The 17,684-nt window shown below is 48.8% G+C and overlaps 5 protein-coding genes across 5 annotated transcripts; 3 read left to right on the top strand and 2 right to left on the bottom strand.

Moving 5' to 3' along the window:
* Positions 1-796: 796 nt before the first annotated feature.
* On the top strand, positions 797-2,130 carry TRUGW13939_09590 (uncharacterized protein; the record flags this gene model as incomplete). Its single annotated transcript, XM_035492710.1, has 3 exons — positions 797-1,287; positions 1,359-1,764; positions 1,828-2,130. The coding sequence occupies 3 exons, from the start codon at positions 797-799 to the stop codon at positions 2,128-2,130; spliced, it is 1,200 nt and encodes a 399-aa protein (XP_035348603.1).
* A 196-nt stretch (positions 2,131-2,326) lies between these two features.
* Positions 2,327-3,367, bottom strand: TRUGW13939_09589 (uncharacterized protein; the record flags this gene model as incomplete). The annotated part of the gene is made up of 3 exons (XM_035492709.1): positions 2,327-2,746; positions 2,804-3,293; positions 3,348-3,367. 3 exons carry the CDS (start codon positions 3,365-3,367, stop codon positions 2,327-2,329), a joined length of 930 nt encoding a protein of 309 aa, XP_035348602.1.
* Positions 3,368-3,614: 247 nt separating this feature from the next.
* Positions 3,615-5,422, top strand: TRUGW13939_09588 (uncharacterized protein; the record flags this gene model as incomplete). Its single annotated transcript, XM_035492708.1, has 3 exons — positions 3,615-3,726; positions 3,775-4,725; positions 4,779-5,422. 3 exons carry the CDS (start codon positions 3,615-3,617, stop codon positions 5,420-5,422), a joined length of 1,707 nt encoding a protein of 568 aa, XP_035348601.1.
* A 95-nt stretch (positions 5,423-5,517) lies between these two features.
* On the bottom strand, positions 5,518-6,582 carry TRUGW13939_09587 (uncharacterized protein; the record flags this gene model as incomplete). The annotated part of the gene is made up of 1 exon (XM_035492707.1): positions 5,518-6,582. One exon carries the CDS (start codon positions 6,580-6,582, stop codon positions 5,518-5,520), a length of 1,065 nt encoding a protein of 354 aa, XP_035348600.1.
* A 3,017-nt stretch (positions 6,583-9,599) lies between these two features.
* TRUGW13939_09586 (uncharacterized protein) lies at positions 9,600-17,581 on the top strand (the record flags this gene model as incomplete). The annotated part of the gene is made up of 9 exons (XM_035492706.1): positions 9,600-10,474; positions 10,532-11,252; positions 11,305-11,912; positions 13,182-14,258; positions 15,087-15,226; positions 15,274-15,337; positions 15,390-16,017; positions 16,094-16,384; positions 16,439-17,581. The coding sequence occupies 9 exons, from the start codon at positions 9,600-9,602 to the stop codon at positions 17,579-17,581; spliced, it is 5,547 nt and encodes a 1,848-aa protein (XP_035348599.1).
* Between the last annotated feature and the right edge of the window lie 103 nt (positions 17,582-17,684).

The following is a 17,684-nucleotide window of genomic DNA, read 5'->3' as shown; positions in this document are numbered from 1 at the left end:
AACTGGACTGTCAAATTTCCAAAGAACATGCAGTTTTGGCCTTCCTTTACTGCAATTATATCCCAGCCTGTCATGTCAGGGCCCGTAACCACATTTAGCACCTGGTTTGGTGTCCCAGGTCCTGTAACTCTCACAGCACCCGGTTCTCCCCTCCTATGCACTAGTACAGCACATACCGATGTGTCAGCCGTCGTGAAAGATTTAGGATGAGTGGCGAGTTTATCAATCACTACATTCTTGGAAACCTAAGGAGGATATTAGCGTGATTTCGCTAGACTGCATCCAAATGAACCGAACTAATTCATGGGCTGCCCGCTCTAATTCTTCGTCGTTCGGACATAGCCAGTTAACCGATTTCACTTGGCTTTCCACAGACATCTTCTTCTGTCTTTCCTTTTTCTAAACAAGATATATCAAACATTCAAGACTAGGAGGAAGGCATGTATATCCAGAGGCTGTGCAGTCGAACTTGGCTAGGAGGGGTAAGGCAGATGTAGGGCATTCATTTAGCAAATGACAATACCTGCTTGAAGGGCCTTTTGTCTTTCATAACACACCGGCTTCAACCAAGCTAGGCAACGTTCATTATTATAAAAAAATCAGTCTATCTATTAGACTTGTAAATTAAACTATATTTATAAAACTTTTCTTAAAATATTATGTGTTGAATCATTTATTTGCGTATATATGCACGTGACTCGCGGCTAGGCCACTTTGGGCTAGAACCGGGAGAGATTCGCGGACATACAGAGAGAGATCTTTTGCCCGGACAAACTTCACCAAACAAACCGCAAAGATGCGCCCACCGGTGCGGTTACTGCAGCCATTGGAGGCGCCTAGCCTTCAATTATCAAAGAGCCTTTATGTCTGCTCCAGTTGTCGACACAATGTGCTCCCCGCATGCTCGCTGAAATACGCTCACGCACGACGCCATGCCTCCGGCCAAACGCCGCTGACCGAACGACTTCGCCAGCGCATCTGGGGCACCAATCAACCACCAGGCCTGGAAGACCCTTATGGCGGCGAAGGTATCATCTCAAAGGCCTGGAAGAAGCGCAAAGGTGAACACACGGGGGAACAAGAACGGGTGCAGGAAGTAGAAGAGGAGGAGGAAGAAGCAGCCGCCGCCGTCGCCGCCGCCGCAGAAGCAGCAAGAGTCGGAGCCAAAACACAGCGTAAACCTACCATCGAGTTTACTCCTGCAAAGACTGCAGAAGGATTGCAGGTAATTGGTCATCGTAGGAAATGGACGGACCTTGGTCGTAAGGAAGGTGATCAATACAGCCCGTGAGTGTTTTTCTTTCCTTTTTTTTTTTTTCTTTCTCCTTCTTTTGGTGACATTTCTAACAATGCTCCAGTTTCCTCACCCGCAGCAAAGCCCGGACCAAGCAGCATGTGCGTACCGCTGCTCACTCGGTTGCTGTCGAGCTGTCTATCCTGCACGATCTCGACAAGCCCCTGGAGGCCGCCCTCGAAGCCACCGAGCACGCCAAAATGGTTTGGACTATGATCAGGAAATGCCGAATCAACCCAGACGCCAAATCATTGGATGATGCACTCATTTATCCAAAAGACTCCCAACCCAAGAAAATCCTTCACTTTGTCTTCAATCAGCTGGGAGAACAAACACAGGAGCCGCCAAGCGGTGCGGAAGCCAAATTTAACCAACCGGCTTCGAAATCGCATGCAGTGAAAATATCTGTCGAGCCAAAGGACAAGGGCTATCTATCTTTCCCTCTTACTGACCCTGCGGTCCGATTTACCGTGAGTAGCCATTTGCTTTCCAACTTGAAACGAAAAAAAAAAGCTAACTATTATTGTGCACAGTATCTGGCCCGTTTGGCCCAAATCACTGGTCACCACGTTCCCGACTCGGAGATGGCCAACATAACAACCGTCCAACAAGTGGTTGACTATCTCGAACAGGTAATTGCGCCTCGCAAGAAACTGGCCGAAGAACTTTCAGCCCTGCCATCTCGACAAGGCATCCCGAATCTTACCGTCAAGTTCTCGCGATACACCAAGGCCGACCATGACCGTGACATTGGCAGAAGAAAGATCATTGAAGAAGCTCTCCGGGAACGAGGATTGCTCAACGAACAAGACACTTCGTCCAAGTTTCGTATTTAGTGCGGTTCTATAGGAGCCATAACTTTCTTGTCTGTTACCTTTTTTGTGTGTATTGCCCGAGGTTGGAAGGTTGAGGTTTGTGTTTGATAGTGTACAATAGCAAGTCATTTCATATCTAATCCTAAATATATAGATCGTTATACTCCACACTAACACCAAGACCCGTAATATATACATGAATTAATTTAAACCAGAATCAACGCCGAGCATCTGCAGGTATCGTGAATCCTCTGGTCATAAAGTCTCCGTCTTTGTGTTTGTGCTTGTCCTTGTCGCTGTGAAACAAACTCTTCAAGGTCTCATTACGACCAACGACTTTTTGCTTCTTTTTCTTGTTCTCTTCTTCCAAGACCTTGGCTGTCAACATGGCCGTTGCGGCGTTCTTGATAGCCCCAGATGAGGCTGTGCTCGACGCAGACTTTGACGATTGTTCTGTGGTGGTAGAAGATTCGGCAGCAGCATGCTTCTTGCGTTTCTTCGACCCGGATGCTTTTTTCAACGAGTGCGTGAGGCCCTGTTCACCGAGTTTCACGCCGCGAGCCATTTGTCGCTGTTTGTCGGCGTCTTTGGTGGGGAGGATGACGACGACGTTGTCTTGCGTGTACGGCTCGGCGCACTTGGTTGAAAGTTAGTAAAGCCAGTAGTTACACTACCAGAAGAACCTGTTACTCACCTGCAAGCATTTATCGCTCTTCATCTCCCGGACAGCCTCCTCGGCAAAGACATGTCCACAGGGAACAATATAAACTGCCTTGACACCAGGTCCCAGCTGTTTCCTCGTCACCGGACACACCCATTTCTCTCCCTTGCGAGCACTATTATCTTGCACGGTTGCAGCAGTTTCGTCTTTGTCCTCCTCTTCAATCTCAAACTTGAGCTCAACCACATCCTTCAAACTCTTGACTCGCCGCTGCAAGATCTCGTCGCAATCGGCCTTGGAGCTAATACCTTCCTCGTCCTCGGCGCCGATCAGGTATTTCAGGATCGCATCTTTGTTGTACAGATTACCCACGGAGTCGGACACAATAGGGCGCTGTAGGGGTTTGTGTGAGAGTGGACAGGTGGTCCAGTAGTGTTCTTGTTGCTCGCGCTGCGCTTCTTTGACTTGAGTTGCTGAGGGGGCTTTGGCGGCTTCGCGGACGAGTTCGCGCCGGGTGGGGATGCTGTTTAGCCAGTTAGTTTTGGAATAGAGCATATAAAAGACATTTAGAACTTACCTGCCACCGTCGTTACCCATGGTCCTTTTTCTTTTTATAAAGTTGAATACTGCAAGTCAGATCAACCAAGAAGTAACGATGGCGAAAAAGGAAAGAAGAGAAAGCGGCTCTAGATACGTGACTAAGCAGGGCCCCACCCGATAACTAGCCGGGCCACTCTCGAGCTCGCTGGACCCCGGACACGACAAGCAACCTGGCCAGAACTCCGGGGTCTATAATACTTCCTAAAGTTCTTGGGTAATACTAGCAAAGCTCAATGCCGTGAATATGAAGGGCCCGGGGAATCTGCTCGTCCTCTTGGGCATATCGACATGCTCCTCCACTGTTTTGGCTGCCTCGAGTGAGGCTTCGTCCCGTCCGCGAGGAGTAGGACCTGAATGTATGTTTACTTACCTAGAGAGAAAGAAGAGTGCTAACGACCACCCAGTTGCAAAATTCTACAAGGATACCACCTCATTCAGCTGCATTTCCCATCCAGCAATCAAGATCCCCTTTGCCGCCGTCAATGACGACTACTGCGACTGTCCGGATGGCAGCGACGAGCCAGGCACGTCGGCCTGCTCTCATCTCTCCCGCCTGTCGCCCTCGACATCTGGTGACCATCCTGCAAACGAAGGTATCAACCTGACGCCCGCCCTTCCCGGTTTCCACTGCAAGAACAAGGGCCACCAAGCCGCATACATTCCATTCCAGCGAGTGAATGACGGTGTCTGCGACTACGATATCTGCTGCGATGGCAGCGACGAGTGGGCGCGTGTCCGCGGCACCAAGTGCGAGGACCGATGCAAGGAGATTGGCAAAGCATGGCGGAAATCCGAGGAGGCGAAACAAAAATCGCTGAACGCAGCATTGAAGAAAAAGAAAGAGCTTGTGGCCGAAGCCGGCCGTCTGACTAAAGAAATCGAAGACCGCATTGCCGACCTTGAAGTCGAGGTCAAGGCCCAAGAGACCAAAATCCAGGCTATGGAGGTCGATCTCGAGAGAATCGAAAAAGAGGAGCGCGGAAAAGTGGTCAAGGGAACCAAGAAAGGCAAGGTTTCTCTGCTGGCCGGTCTCGCCAAGGCCCGCGTGAACGAGCTCCGCGGAGCTCTGGATGAAGTGCGCGGCCAGAGAGATGACAGCCGGTCACGAGTCAAGGAGCTCGAAGAGATCCTGTCCAAATTTCAGGTTGAATACAACCCCAACTTCAACGACGAGGGTGTCAAACGCGCTGTACGCAGCTGGCAAGATTACGCGGCCAAGGGGGCTGCTGGGGATTACTCAGAGGAGGCTGCCAAGGACCGCGATTTCGATGCGATTGCAAAGGAAGATAGCGAGACGTCTGGCGTCAATTGGGAACACTGGGAGAATCAAGACGATAGTAACGATGTTGATATTGGTGAGTTTTCTCCCTTTTCTTTTTCCTTAAAAACCAATGTCTAATGAAGTAAGTCTACAAATTATTGGCCTATCTCCCGCCTCCTGTTGTCGAGTTCCTCGAGGACAAGTTTCACAGTGCCAAAAAGTTCCTTGTCGACAACAACATCATCCCCGGATCTAACAGCGAGTCTGGGTCCGAGTCCAAGGCCGTGACGGAGGCGCGAGATGCGCTCAAGGCCGAAAAGTCACTGTTGGACCGACACACCAACTCGATCAGAGACCACCGGGCCGATCTCGAAAGGGACTATGGCGCACAAGACATCTTCCGTACTTTCAAGGGAGTGTGCGTCCAGAAGGACTCTGGAGAGTACACATACGAACACTGCTTCCTCGACAAGACCAGGCAAATCCCCAAGAAAGGCGGTGGCACAGTGACCATGGGCAATTACAAGGAAATCATCACAGTCGCCGTCGACGAAGTCAACCCGGCCGGCGAGATCCAGCAAGTAGACAAGGTGGCTCTCGAGTACACGTCCGGCCAGCAATGCTGGAATGGACCCGCGCGGTCGACGACCGTCATCCTTGAATGCGCGGAGGAAAATGAGATTCTCAAGGTGATGGAAGACGAAAAGTGTGTTTATTCGATGCTGGTTACGACGCCTGCGGTCTGTGGCGACGCCAAAGAGAAGGAGTCGTCGCGTAAAGATGAGCTGTAATTTAGACTAGAGGATAGTATACAGTTGATATGATAAAGATTTCCTGTTTTGTTACCTACATTAATGTTACAGATGAGCACATCTAGAGCCCTCTTTTAACTTGCCCGCAAACCCTCTTCCAACAGAGCAATCAAAGGGTCCCCAAGAGCATCCTCTGCAAAGCTAACCCTCGCAGTCACCCAGTCAAGCCAGTCTTCAGCCCTCGCACCAGTTTGTGCTCGCAACACGCCAACACTTACATCGACAACGCCGGGACGCTCACTACAATGCCAAAACACCGTAGCACCGCACAAATTACAAAATTCCCTAAACACTCCGGGACTACTCTCAAAGCACTGCAACGTAGCACTCGTCGAGCGATACTCAAACTCGGTCCCGGATTCGGCGGCAGAGACAATATTTGTCTTGGGTACGAATGCCCATGTCTGGATAGGGAACCCACTGGCCAGCCGACAAGACGTACAAGCGCATGTTCCGGCGAGGTATTTGGTATTATCAGCGCAAACCCACCATTTCACATCGTCCGGGTTACTTTTCTCTCGCAGTGACGCTGAATGATACGGCACGAGCAGGTCTGGCCATGGCGACCACACGCTGCGAGACCGGATATCGTCGGGACGCGTGATGGAAAAGTCTACGCCTCCACAGTGACAGCGCGCCTGCAGCCTACTACTGTGGATATCGCCGTTGTTTTCGTTCTTGTCGTTTTCCTTGTCGTTGGCGACAGTGGGTCCCAGCAGACATGCTGTTACATCTCCATTCGCGGATGCATCATTGCCCAGCTGCAAGAAACGACTCAGGCCGCCGTCTCGAGTGTGTCGGGTGCCCCAGTGGGTGACACGTCTTTGTTCAGAAGGAATCGTCGTCTCCAGCAGCCCCGTCGCGACATAGTATCTGTCTGCGTGTTTGGCATACGCAAAGACATGCGCGCCACAGACGGCGCAGAACCAGCGACTGACATTAGCGGACTGAGCGTATTCGGTCAGACAGCATTTGTTAATATCGGGAGGAGAGTTCAGAACGAGGTAGGATGTGCAGAGGACTCCGCTTGTTGAGCGACACGAGGAGCAGTGGCAGACCGAGAATGACTCTGCCAGTGTCGGCGATACTCGCTGAGAGACTTGCCCGCATAGGCAAGTGATGCATGAGGTCTCCGACATGCTTCTTTTTCCTTGTTTTTTGCAATGTTTTTTGCACTCGTTTTACAGGATTTGCGCTGTAATTAATACATGGATGGCATCATCGCGCCGGGTTTATATAGATTGATTAGATAGGCTGATCGACCCCGCACTCTGCACACTTGTGTTATAGACCACTGGTGCCTGTCTCTGTTTCTCGTAGAACTACCGATAGCCGGGCGCTATATTAGATTAGCTACAGCAGGGATATCTTATTGTCTGTCCCTGGTTATCATCTCATAGTCAAGTAGTCAATACATGGCAAAGTTGTGGATAATAAGGGTCCGGCTAGATAGATCGGGATTAAAAAAACTCAAAATTTCAAAAAAAACACTGCCAAAACAAAATACTCGGAGAGCCAAGAGAGAGGGGCGAAAAGCAAAAGAGGAAACCAGACTGATTATTGCGCATATAAAGCGGGTTTTGCCCCTCCAACCGTCTCCGCTTTACTCTTTCTCTCTCTCCGTCAACAACAACTACGTCTGAATCTCTCTGAACATTCATCACCTACAAATCACTTTACTTTCTACAAGTACTTTCTCAAAACAATCACAATGGGTATGTTTACTTTACCCTTTTGGTCTAGAGAAATATGTTTCAAGAAATGTATTCACTGACTCGCTACCTTTTAGGTCCTTGCAACTGCAGCTGTGGCGATTCTTGCGCATGCCCTGCCGGCAAGTGCGAATGCGTAAGTCCAGTTGGATAAATACTATTCGGATGAATGTCTAATGCTTTGCTCTTTTAGAAATAAACGCCCAAATACATAGCAGCCGGCCTCGGATTCTCGCCGTCCCCTGTCAAGCTCTATCCGGCTATACGCTACGGCAATTTGTACAAGAGAGAGAAATGAATAAATGATCAGGAGGAACAAGGTTGCTTTCGAATTCTTCGTGTCAAGGATATCCTGCAAAGGATGTCCCTGACTGGGAAATACTGTGTTAGACCTAGCTACCTCGGTTAGACAATAACATCTCGGATTGCCTTGGTTTGCTTTTCAAACTATAAACTATAACCTATAGAATTTGTGTACTCTATCATCAGCCATAGTACGCTGAAGAATGTTTACCATATTATCTCTCCAAATGACTCGATCCCGATACAATCTACGATCCAAATCTAGGACAAGAATCGGAACCATTTCCCGCTGGTCTCGCGGCGTATTCTTTGTAATAATACCGGTCTACTATTAAGTAATAATGAGCATAATATTTTATCTAACAGAATCCATCCTCGGTGACTAAACCCAATATACACAAGGGCCCGTGCGAGGAGAGCCTTGTTGGTGTTTTTTTTTTTTGGACTTGCATGAAGTATCCACCGTCTTTCTATTCTGCCTTGCGCTCTCTCCGTATCGGTCTAAATGCACATTTCATTGATCGGATGGAATCGGGGTTAACTCAAAACAGTGAGGCGCCCAGAGGCAAACCAGGCTGTCACGTTCGCCATAACTACAGTCAGCTGGCCAGCCCTCTCTCCCCCCCCCCCCCCCCCCCCCGCGGGAGGCCGATGATCGTTCAGCTGCTAGGCACCTGAGAAGCTTGCTAGAATCGTTCTGGACTGGATATACCATTTCCATGATGGAGGGGCGGGCATTGCCGTTATGAAACTTTTTTTTTTTTTTCGAGAAGAGTCCAATGGGAGAGTTTTCATGCATGCTAGTCCTCACGCTATTGGCTTTTTTCCAAGAAGTTTGTTGGATCTATCACAATATCCACCGGCCCATCCACCAGATCTTAATTTGGCGCGTGTAGCGGTTGCAACGTCATGATCGTGGTCAGGGGTGGTAGCAATTAGATCAGGCGGGAATTTGCACTGTGGACCAGTTGGCTTTCTTTTCCTCGACCAATCCGGATTGCAGTTGAGAACAGCTCCATTCAGGATTAGCAAATGCTTCTCACGCCAATACGGTGCATACACGAACGCATACGAGAGGGGTTGCCATTGTTACAGGGCCCATACGAGGGGCGCTGCTGCGAGAGAAAATGAGGGGGTCGTGATGCTCGTAATTGGTCCGATTCAGGGATTCTGAGACGCGGATGTCGCTGACTGGACTGTTTCAACACACCATCTTGTATCTTGCTATCTGTGCAAACCCCCCTCGAACAGCCTGATGGATCCTAGTCAGAGGTTGGCATACTGGGCAGGCTTATAGCTTTGACAACGTGTGCTCCGGTTGACGGAGAGATAGCCGTGTGTGTATGGAAAGTTGGGCATAAAAGCAGCCGTTTCCCGGCCCTGTACTTCAGTCTTTCTTCTTCCTCCAAGCAATATCAAAGCATCCAATCAACTCAATCACTACATTCATATTATTCGAGATATTTTCATCTCCCAACAACAACCAGCCAACATGTCTCCCTGCTCCTGCAACTGCTGCTCCGGCAACTGCAACTCTTGCTCTTGCAGCACCTGCTCCGTAAGTTGGCCTCTTTTTATACTATCAGCAATACATACCCTTGACGAGACTGACTTGTTACGTGCTAGCACTAAATGCAATGACTTCCGAGACAAATCCCTCCCGCTATTTATGAATACGCCCCATGGAACGACTTGACGATAACGATATTGAGAGATCAATAGAAGGAATGGATACATAGATACCTGGGAGAGAAGAGTCTTAACTGTCGTTTCTGACTGTTGCACTTTTTTCAATTCTCTTTGGAGTTGACGATGGATTGACTGGTGGCAGAGCCTCCTTTTTGTCAGTTAGCAAAACATCGGAAGCTTCTTTTTATATAAAGTATTATTATCTGAACGACGACTTGTATCTCACTAAGATTTTTTCTCATTTCCAGCTGTATAAAACCGTAGTGTTGCTTGTAGTTGCCTAATTAGGAAAGACAGAGAGATTATGTAAGCACAGCGGCACCGCCTTCCTCAAGCAGGGTTTTTGCCGCGACAACGTTGAGATTTTTTCGACTCGACCGTGCTTTCTTTTTGTGTGTCACTAGAGAGAAACCACGTCAATCCCGGAGTTCTTTTTGTCGATGGGCGTCACAATGCCGAATTTCGCATACGAGTTCCAAGGAGACCAGGGTCGCGACCGTGACCGCGACCGTGATCGTGGTGACTACAATCGGGGCGCAGGTGGTCGACCAAGAAATTTCGACGACGACAGGAGACGACGACCACGCCATGACTTTACATTTCGATTTCGTCCGCCAACCGCTGAGCGTCCGCTGCTGTCGAGACAACGCGATCGCACACCGGATTTTCTGGCAAACACCGTCGACGGGCAAGACACACCGCAGTTGAAGTTTGCGAACCCGGACGAGCTGACCGATAGCGACGAGGCTGAGATGGAGGAATCCGCGTCTTCTGGTGGTGACAATGACAATGACAATGACAATGGCGACGACGATGAAGATAGCGGTACTGCTGCAACCCCCCCGCGCAAAAAACGTGCCTTGGAAAGCACTGTCAATAGTAACACTGTTGAACGGCCCAAGTGGTCGAACCCCGATCCGTACACTGTGCTGCCTCCGTCGGACGAGACGCAGGGTAAGCACGTCGATGTTGTCAAGCTTATCCGCAAGGCCCGTCTTGCTGCTAATGCGCCGGCGAATGCTGATGCGGTTGCTACGAATGAGGACTATATTTCCTTCGATATGGGCGATGATGCAGATGTCGTCGACGAGAATGTGCCTCCAGAAAACGCCCCGACTGGCCCAAGGGCACTACGGGATCGGCCTGATGATTCTATTGCGGGGAAGAAACGCACACGAGACGATGAGATAAAACCGTTTACTGGGAAGTTTGGAAAAGTTGGCTATAGTCCGTATGGAGATATTGTTAGCGTGTGGAAGGCCGGACCGTCGGATAACGGAACCCCTTGGCTTGAGTTGATGGAACCAACGCTGCATCTTGGTACTAGGTATGAACCCGCCTTCTTCTCTATACAATAGGAGGGGAAATCTAATGCATGAAACAGACTTCACAACGAGATTTTGGCGTTCTACGACTGGGTGAAGCCCCGCCCGTACGAGGATATGATTCGGCGAGACCTGGTAGAAAGAATACAAAGGGTATTCGATGTGCAGCCGAAGTTTAGAGGCATGGAAGTCAAACCATTCGGGTCCTTTGCGTCGGGCCTGTATCTCCCTGTTGCTGATATGGATCTGGTTTTGCTTTCTCCTAGTTTCATCCGCAATGGACGAGAAACATTTATCCCGCGCAGGCGAGGGTTTGGAGGCCAAGTGTCCATTTATGAAGTTGCAAGGCTTTTGGAAAGGGCTAGCGTTGTCGCTTCGGGCTCTATGGAGATCATTGCGGGTGCCAGGGTCCCCATTCTTAAGTGGGTTGATCGTTTGACTGGGTTGAAAGTGGACATGTCGTTTGATAACGACAGTGGCATCCGTGCCATCTATTTTTTCAACAAGTGGAAGGAAGCATATCCAGCCATGCCTGCTATTGTTGCTATCATCAAGCAATTCTTGCTATTGCGGGGCTTGAATGAAGTGCCCACGGGTGGCCTGGGAGGTTTCTCTATCATCTGTTTGGTTGTCAGTCTTTTCCAGCACATGCCGCACACAATGGATGGCCACGGCCCAACTCTGGGTAGCGTTTTGATGGACTTTTTTGATTTCTACGGAAACAAATTTGATTTCTCGTCAGTTGGAATTAGACTGAATCCCCCGGGATATTATAACAAGGTGGGTTGCAGAAATGCTTTAGTTCTAATACGCGTGACTAACAAAGAGATAGGTCGTCTACAGCCATGACAGAAAACCACGACTGTCCATTGAGGATCCTAACAAGCCTGATAACGACATTTCTGTTGGCACCAAGGAGATTGATTTGATTTTGCGGTCTTTCTCCAAGGCACATAGTGCGTTGAAATCCCGGATGAAGTCGTTGGCGACTTCGCACCAACCAGAAGTCTGCTTCCTAGACACAATCATCTCGGCGTGCTATGATGAATATGCTGAACAGCGGGCACAACTACGGATCATTTTTGAAAAAGAAACTCGTTTTGAACCATACTTGCGGCTCCTCACACCGCCTCCACCGCCAGAAGAAAGCCCATCCGAGTCTGAGTATGATCCAGAGGACGCGCCTGCCCCTCCTCCACCTCCTCCTGAATTGAAGTCCGAGGCGAGCACAGTTAGCAAGTCTAGCAAGTCTAGCAAAGAGGCAAAGGACAGCAAATCTTCATCTAAGCGACAAAAAAAAGACGGCAAAAAGCAAGAGCAAAAGGAGCGAAAAAAGGTAGCTGCACAGGATCGGACAAAACGCCTCAAGCTGCTACTCCCACATCGAGCATCTGAGATCAAAGATGAGATTGGCCATGAAGAAGCCTTTCTTTTTAGTGGGTATGAAAAAAGAAGTAAATTTTGGAGTGACATGGCTCAGGTGACGAAAAAGCCTTTGGGCGTGTGAACGCTACTCTTTTTCCTTTCTTTCTTCTCCAAATTATAGCGATGGAGTTGGGCGTCGATTATTTTTGGCCATTCAGTTTGGGGTGGCTCTTGTTCCTTTATGCTATGAGATACCATGGTTTTTCATCTTTATTTTTACTTTCACTTTATTTATTTTCCTGCAGGATGACATATCCCAGAGCATGGCTTTACCTTCTGTTACGTGTCTATGGATGTTATTACTCACATATCTGGTGACATTTCTTACAGAATCCCCCGTCATCAAGAAAATCGATACAGCTCATTCTACAGCTCATTCTCAACAACTCCACTCCCTTGTTTTCTTTCCTCCGATGTTTTTTTTTTTTTTTTTTTCCGCCTTTACTGACGTCTAGGGCCGATATGGATGACCCACAAGATTCGAGCGCTTATAGAGTTGACAAACTACACAAATCCCCTATCTGTGTCTGTCTGAAAACTTCTTAAAGCTGCAGAGAACTTGTGCGAAAACCCAGCGACAACAAGCAAAAAAGAGGTGACAGCAATTAATGGGCGTCGGCTCATATGCTGTTTTTTGCTTTATTTTTCCCTTTCTCACCCAGTAGTCGCTATAAGCGCCTGCTTGGAGAGGATAGGCCCTTTTTTTTCTTTCTAAGATAGAACCTCAGGCTTTATAAGTATTATCTAATAAACAAAAACCTTTTTATATCTTAATTAGACTGTATCTTGTAAGTATAAGGGGTAATTGCCTTGTTTATAATCTATCAACTCAGCCCGCGGGGAATCTGCAGGCTTTCCCGTATTAATACAGCTATTTAATATAGGATTACAGGTGGCCCAGCGGGCTTCGATGACCCAGGAGGCCTACATGTATAAAATACGTTACGCATTATGTCCTTAATGTACCTGTAGTGTGTCAACCGGATATGACTGACTGCATACCACCTATAGGATCTCCAATAAGGGTCCATTTTTGGTGTAGTGGTAATAGAAGTCTGACATATAGTCTACGCTACCAAGGCGCACGGACAGGATTGTTTGAACGAGCCAACTGGCAAGAGGCCACAGTCAATTATAGTGTCGTAGAACCCCTCTGTACATTTTCAACCTGTGGCTTTCCCCCTTTCACCCTGTGTAATGAACCATACCTGATCTGGCAATTATCTCTTTGCTTCGGGCCTCATCACTGCAGAGCAGACGACAAAAATCTCGAACATAATCCAGTGGGGCGGCAGTCGATAGCGTGAAAGAGAGCTCGAAACCAAGCAAAACAACACTTCTCCTGGTACGATTTCTTTCCAGTAGTAATTGGTGGGCCCCCAGAATGTCAGACCCGGCAAACTACACTGTAGGCTGGATCTGCGCCTTTGGCGTGGAATATGTTGCTGCGCAGGAATTTCTCGATGAACAGCACGAAGGACCGAAATTTGTGGCACCAAACGATACCAATGATTATACATTGGGCAAAATATGGCAACACAACGTTGTCATCGCTGTCTTACCGGATGGTGAACATAGTACAGCTTCTGCAGCCAACGTGGCAACAAGCATGATGAACAGCTTCCCTAATGTCAGAATCGGCCTCATGGTCGGTATCGGTGGTGGCGTACCAAGTGAGAAGCATGACATCCGTCTAGGCGATATTGTGGTCAGTGCGTCTCGCCATGGTGAGGGTGGTGTGTTCCAATATGACTTTGGCAAGTCTATAGAAGGTCAGGGCTTTCAGCACACGCAGTTCTTGAACCAGTCCCCAACTACACTGCGCACCGCAATAGCGGGGATTCAGGCACAGTATAAGAGAAAGGGACACCGAATCCAAGAAGCTGTCAACGGAATTATTGACAGGAACGCGAGGCTACGCCAGGAGTACGAACGACCGCACCCAAGCACTGACAGGCTATTCAAAGCTGAAGTTATTCATAACCCAACAACAGACTGCACTAAATTTTGTATGGCCGATCCCTTCAATTTGATATCGCGGCGCGAGCGGACTGAACACGAGGATAATCCTACTATCCACTACGGCCTGGTTGCCTCTGCCAGCCAGTTGATGAAAGATGCCTCGACCCGAGATCGACTTGCAGCGGAAAAGGACGTTCTTTGTTTTGAAACGGGAGCCGCGGGGCTGATGAATCATTTTCCCTGTCTGGTCATCCGGGGCATCTGTAACTACTCAGACTCGCATGGGAACAAGGAGTGGCAAGGATATGCATCGATGGTGGCGGCTGCATACGCCAAAGACATATTACACAGGATCTCCCCGAGCATGCACATTGAGGCTGAGAAGGGGGCTGACTCCAGGTCAAAAGATAATCATGGCCGGACTCTGCTGCCCATGGCAGCAGGGAATGGGCACGACACCACTGTCAATCTATTACTCAAGAAGGGTGCTGCCTCTGAATCAAAAGATAATCATGGCCGGACTCTTGCTGTCATGGGCAGTTGGGAATGGGCATGATACTACTGTTGATCTATTACTTAAAAAGAATAATGATGTCGAGTCAAAGAACAATTATAGCCAGACTGCATTGTTATGGGCTGGACAGAATGGGCATAAAGCTGTTGTTAAGTTATTACTTGAAAAGGGCGCTGACTCTAAGTCAAAAGATAATTATAGCTAGACTCCATTGTTATGGGCTACAAGGAACGGGCACAACGCTATCGTCAAACTGCTACTCAAGAAGGGCTCTAGCGCCCAACATAGACTATACGGCATTGCACTCTAGGTTGCGTCATCTGGAAACCATAAAACGGTGGTGTAGAAGCTTCATCTAGAAAGCTTCGTCCTTTCTAATAGATAGCAGACAGACACACTAACAATGCACCTCTAGGTGATCCACATAAGTATTGGATGCGCTGGCCGGAAAAATAGAGCTTCGGAAGAAGTACAGACAGGGGGTGGATTGGAAGTACCCCGCAAACAACCCCATTTTCCATTGTTTTACTTGTTATTTAGGCTATTTATCTGTTTATTTGTTTTATTTTGCTCTTTTAAAAAGTTTTCGTTGTCGGAATCTACAGTTTCGAGTTCTATCATTAGTATTATTATTATTAAAGCTACAATGAAGTTTACAGATGGCATGTGGTGTATGCGGGTGAGCTTGCTTTCTTCTTTCTAATGTTTGACAGCTCACCAATCACTGTAACACTTCAGGAGGGCATATCCATCGACTGGATGAGCAATGTGGAGCGCTTCACCGTTGAGGATGAGACCGTCAATCTGCTGCTGAACAAATATCAGCGGCATCGGGGGGATACACTAAACTCGCGTATGTTTGATTTATATTTACAGTGAGTGATGCTGATGCTCGAGCAGCGGCCATTTCAGCAGAGGTGACCTCGCCGCTTGAGGGGATTATTGGAGTGAAGCTGGTTCACTGGTAGGGCAAGTCTTAGAAGAAGAAGTTAGGTCAAATGCTGATTCAGGATTAGGGCTGGCCAGGTTGACAATGGACCGCACTATCATCTCAATTCTGCCAAGGGACATGCAAAGATCGAAAAAGTTACTACGCCTAACAGTGCCGCTGTCAGCTACCAAAGCGGCCCACTGAATCTGAACATCAAAACGTCCCCCAACGACCTCGAGTTCGTCTGGTCTTCTTCTCATGACCAAAAAAAGCTAACCGGCCACTCATTCCGCTCAATTGGGTACGTGCGAGATGGCACTACAGACAAGACGCGCTGGCAGGATGGCATGTACATCGAACACCAAGGATACATGCTCGCCGAACTTGATCTCGGCGTGAACGAAAAACTGTACGGCTTGGGCGAGCGCTTCGGTCCCTTTGTCAAAAACGGTCAAACGGTCGATATCTGGAACGAAGATGGCGGGACGTCCTCGGAACTGGCGTATAAGAATATTCCTTTTTACCTCAGTTCGAAGCGATACGGAGTGTTTGTTCGTCATGCGGGTAAAGTCAGCTTTGAGCTGCAGTCGGAGCGCACGACCAGAGTCAATATTTCGGTTCCAGGGCAAGAGTTGGAGTATTTTGTTGTGTATGGGAGCACGCCCAAGGAAGTGTTGAGACGGTACACGGCGTTGACGGGACAGCCGAGCTTGGTACCTTCGTGGAGTTATAATCTGTGGCTTACGACGAGTATATTTTTATAGAAACTTTTTTTTGGAAAGGCAATAGCTGACGGTCCCAGGTTTCACGACAAACTACGATGAAAAAACAGTCACTGGCTTTCTAGACGGATTCCGAGACCGCGACATTCCCTTAGGCGTGTTCCATTTTGACGCCTTCTGGATGAAGTCTTACCAGTGGTGTGACTTGGAGTTTGACGAGGATTATTTCCCAAACGCAACGGAGTATCTTAAAAGACTCAAAGACCGTGGCCTGCGTATCAGCGTATGGCTCAATTCGTATGTCGGACAGGCGTCTCGACTATTCAAGGAGGGCAAGGAGAAGGGGTATTTTATCAAGGTAATAAGCAATTGTCCCCAATTTTCCTTTTGCCTTTTTTTAATAGCGTGGCAGCGTCTCGACGGTTCGGTCTGGCAATGGGACCTGTGGCAGGCTGGCATGGCCATTGTCGACTTTACGAATCCAGCAGCCTCGGAATGGTACATCAGCCACCTGATGCGCCTGATGGACATGGGCGTGGACTCATTCAAAACCGACTTTGCCGAGCGCATCCCCTTCAAAAACGTGCAATTCTACGATGGCTCCGACCCAGAACGCATGCACAACTACTACTCGCTGCTATACAATAAAGCCGTCTACGAGGCCATGACACGCCGAGTCGGGCGCGCCAACAGCTTGCTCTTCGCGCGCAGCACTGCTCCCGGCGGCCAAGCATACCCTGTACACTGGGGTGGTGACTGCGAAAGCACGTTTGAAGCCATGGCCGAGTCGCTGCGTGGCGGCCTCAGTCTGATGCTGTCCGGATACATCTTCTGGGCGTCCGACATTGGCGGATTCGAGGGCACGCCACCGCCGGCTCTGTACAAACGCTGGGTACAGTTTGGCTTGTTGTCGTCACATTCTCGCTTGCATGGATCAAGTTCGTTTCGCGTGCCCTGGATCTATGGAGAGGACTGCAGCGACGTGTTACGGGATTGTGTCAAACGCAAGATTTCTCTAACGCCGTATATCCTGCAGGAAGCACTGAATGGTCATCGAGAGGGCGTGCCGCTGATGAGGCCAATGTTTCTCGAGTTCCCGGACGATCTCAACGCGTACGCTATCGACACGCAATACATGTTTGGCAGCAATCTGCTTGTCGCCCCTGTGTTTACTGAGGACGGGTCAGTATCGTTTTACGTGCCGTACACCACCAACAGCAGTAGTCTAGACGAAGACGGTCACGGGAAATGGATCTCCTGGTTTGACCACGAAAAGACATACGAGCCAGGCCGGTGGTATCACGAAACCCACGATTTCTCGTCTCTGCCCGTCCTCATCCGACCCGGGACGGCGACGCCGGTGAACCGTTCGCTCAAGACTCCGCAGGATGATCCGTTTGGTGGCTTGGAGTTTATTGTTAATGGAAAAGTTGCACAGGACTACAGAATTGAAATCGTGAATCCGGACAACGTGCATGAGGTGATTAAGAGCGTTGCTGTTGGGGCGGTGACTCAGGACGGAAATGTTATAGTTGTACCTGTCAACGCCACTTAGATACCTGAACCACATTTACATCTATATAAATTAACTAGAGCTTCATAAAAGCTACAACTTATTACTGGGAACATTAGAAAGAGCTGCAAATTACCCGGTTCGA

Source organism: Talaromyces rugulosus, chromosome V, assembly GCF_013368755.1.
Source record: "Talaromyces rugulosus chromosome V, complete sequence".
NCBI lineage: Eukaryota > Fungi > Ascomycota > Eurotiomycetes > Eurotiales > Trichocomaceae > Talaromyces > Talaromyces rugulosus.
This window is presented reverse-complemented; position numbering and strand designations above follow the sequence as displayed.